This window comes from Volvox carteri, assembly GCF_000143455.1.
Source record: "Volvox carteri f. nagariensis unplaced genomic scaffold VOLCAscaffold_459, whole genome shotgun sequence".
Lineage (NCBI taxonomy): Eukaryota > Viridiplantae > Chlorophyta > Chlorophyceae > Chlamydomonadales > Volvocaceae > Volvox > Volvox carteri.
Genome location: NW_003307985.1, coordinates 3,131 through 6,258, shown reverse-complemented (window position 1 = coordinate 6,258; position 3,128 = coordinate 3,131). Strand labels below are relative to the sequence as shown.

At 49.9% G+C, this 3,128-nt stretch overlaps 1 protein-coding gene across 1 annotated transcript in view; it reads left to right on the top strand.

Annotated features, from left to right (window-relative positions):
- Positions 1–158: 158 nt before the first annotated feature.
- VOLCADRAFT_101193 (uncharacterized protein) overlaps positions 159–3,128 on the top strand; it is a gene marked incomplete at both ends in the record, with an annotated part of 5,653 nt that continues 2,683 nt past the window's right edge. The window contains 3 exons of the mRNA XM_002959638.1: positions 159–218; positions 1,221–1,369; positions 2,910–3,076. Of these exons, the coding sequence (XP_002959684.1) occupies positions 159–218; positions 1,221–1,369; positions 2,910–3,076 (376 nt within the window). The remainder of the gene's footprint in view (positions 219–1,220; positions 1,370–2,909; positions 3,077–3,128) is intronic.

Genomic DNA, 3,128 nt, shown 5'->3' with positions numbered 1-3,128 from the left:
TTTACAGGACAGGCACATCATGGACACATCCATGCAAGGTGGAAACACCGTCTGCAAATATCCAACTCTGCCATTCGCACCAAAACTCTGGAAAGGCCCCGTTTTTTCGTCCATTGGCTGCCAACTAACCGACAATGACCAACCGACTGTAACCACAGGTAGGGCGTTTGTTTGCAACTCTGGATTCATCAGGTATGTCTCAGCCAGCAGCAATTCAAGTCAGCATACACACGAAAGCCGCCAAGCATCAACCCTTAAACCCAGGATAAGTCCTAGATCCCTAAAACCTTACAGTTTTGGCCTTCACTTGCTACAGTACCGTACTTAATGCTGCAGTAGAAAGGGTGGTGCGGGTATAGATGGCTTGTATAATGTAGTATTTGGGACATATCAGGGGATCTGCATCCACCGATTGGTGCTTTCCTGAAGTCGTGGTATAATGCATCTGCAGGACGCCCCTGCATGTCGACATGCCCAAACATTGCGTGTAGCTCTCCTAGCTAGATTGATGCTCAGTACTAGTATTTTCTCTAGCCAGATGCATGGCGGCAGGGTTACCTGCATGCATGTGTATGTACCTAGACAGCAATCTGTACTATTATGGTGGAAGGGCCCCCTATAGCTGTGGCTAGTTTTCTCACGTAGCTATAGGTCTGGGAGGCCAGGCACATCATGCTCAGGCGTACCAAGCCCAGGCAAGCGGGAGAGGATGTTAATAAACTGCCTCACTCGCGACCGGCACCACAATAATGGCCATTGATGTCCACTCCCATGAGGCCCCCGGCTTTTACAGACGGCCCCACACTTGCGTGGAGCTTGTAGAATGTAACCTGGTGATCTCAACATCGGCAGATAAGCCATCTCTTAAAGGACAAAGATTTGTGATCACAAGGTTGCAGGTTCAAATCTGGCATGAAGCAAAAATGGTCCTGCAAATGCAACTGACATTAGCCAGCTTTCTATCTGGCCATGTATCATGGTAAACTGTCCAAAAAACTTGAAAAGTGGGGCGGATGACTTCTAATAGGGTGCTGGAATGTGAGTTGGTCGAACAAACATCGAAACCGTGTTCCAGTACTGGTGGATGATGTCGGTAGTTAGGCAACACGGATATAGGGGCTGCCGGTGCATATACAGATTAAAATAACTGTTGACTACTAGCGACTCTCAACCCTTTCATCGCTGATGCACACCGTAATTCACACATATTATGCATGCAGGTTACGATTATTATTAGCAAAGAGTTGCGGATTCTTTACAGAATCCGTGCAGCATCCATTTATCACGGATGCATGGGCAAGCATTTGGTGTGGATGCTGTGGTCCTTGCTGGTCCCGACAGGAGGCCTTCAAAGCATCTCTTGGAAGAGGTGTGTGTATTCAATCCTTCGCTATAGTCTAGGCGGTTAGGATGCGAGATTCTCACTCTCGAGACCCAGGTTCGAGTCCCGGTAGCGAAAGGATGAGTCATGGAGTCGAGCTGAAGTAGGCACGTCACAGAGGGTCGACATCGTATAGTGGTCAGTATCCCCGCCTGTCAGGACTCGAGCCAAGACACGGAACGTGGGAGGCCGGGGTTCGATTCCCCGTGTCGGCGGTTTTCATCTCCACGACCGAGGTTCTTCATGGTGGTTTCGCTGAACCACCATCCTAGAACACTTGTGTTCACCACCTCTTCAAGGACACCTATTTGCGCATGCTTGCCTGGATACATATCCATAAAACATCAAAAGATGAAACCGAAACCTGGTATCACACCTGGTATCCAAGGATGTGGTATGGCATGGTAGCATGTGCATGCTGTGTATAGAGGGCCATGTTGACAACATATTCCTGACGAGCTCGAGGTGGCAATCGTGACTATTGTAGGGCCGTAGGGCCACCGACACACCCATGTCGTACCTTTGATGCTCGCATCCCCAGAATAGCAACTAGCTTATAAACTATGTCGTAAAGCCAAACATGCATGGTGCCGTTTCAGTGCTGGCTACATCAAGGAAAAACGAGTAGTAATACCTTAATACGGGCAGAAGGGGGAACAACTATATAGCACAAATGATCCAGTGATTCCCGAGTTCTCTTTAACAGATCATTCCTCCCTTCCTGCCTGGGTGTCGTTGGCATGTGACAGAGCGCACAATACCTAGGACATACACCTGGACCTGCAACCAACCAACCAACCAACACACACACACACACACACTCTTTGGGCATGTCAAACAACGAACTAGATGGATAGAGCACATGCATAGGTGTGCCTTCAATAAGGAGGTACCGAAAATCCAGCGTTGCCAACCTCGTATATATAGGACATACATAATATAACAGTACACATGTACATGGGCAAGTGGGCAAACAGGAAAGCTGTAACCGTTTTTGTGTTTGTTTCGCAGTCTTTGGATTTATGAGTAGTAGACTGCAGTATTGATGCATTTCCATGTGGCGACTTGGAAATCGTGCACTGCCCGGGTAGCTCAGTCGGTCGAGCGCAAGGCTCTTAATCTTGTGGTCGTGGGTTCGAGCCCCACCTCGGGCGTAAAAGGCGGTGGCAGAGCCACTTTTGACCTGGCTGGCAGCTACAACGCGTGCAGGCCATCATTTTCCAATCGCTCCTGGCCACCCCCATCAATCACGCCCACTTAGCAAGGCACTTGCTTGCTTTAGGAAAAGCAACGAAACTGCATTCAGCTAGTGTGCAGTATACTTGGCATCAGAGTTGTGGGATGACATGGAAAACAGAGCTGTTGGGGGTGGGCGGCCCAAAGTCAAGTAGCAAAGGCAGTTGCATTAGCAACAGCAAGGAAACTGCACTACAATGCGCTAGTGCGTGGTAGACTTGGCATCCGAACTGTGACACGACATGGAAAACCCAGCTGCTGTGGTGCTGTCACCGTAGGATGACAACCGCAGCTGCTGCAGGTTTGATGGCCGGAAGCCAGCGATCTGCTGGGAGTGCCTGTGGGAGTGCCTGTGGGACTACATGGACCAAAATCCAATGCCGCACCCGATGCGATTCGAACGCACGCGGGGAAACCCCACCGCCTTAGCAGGGCGGCGCCTTAACCACTCGGCCACAGGTGCACAGCAATCCGCAAGCTCCAGATTGCTGCTGAAGTTGAGCTAATATTG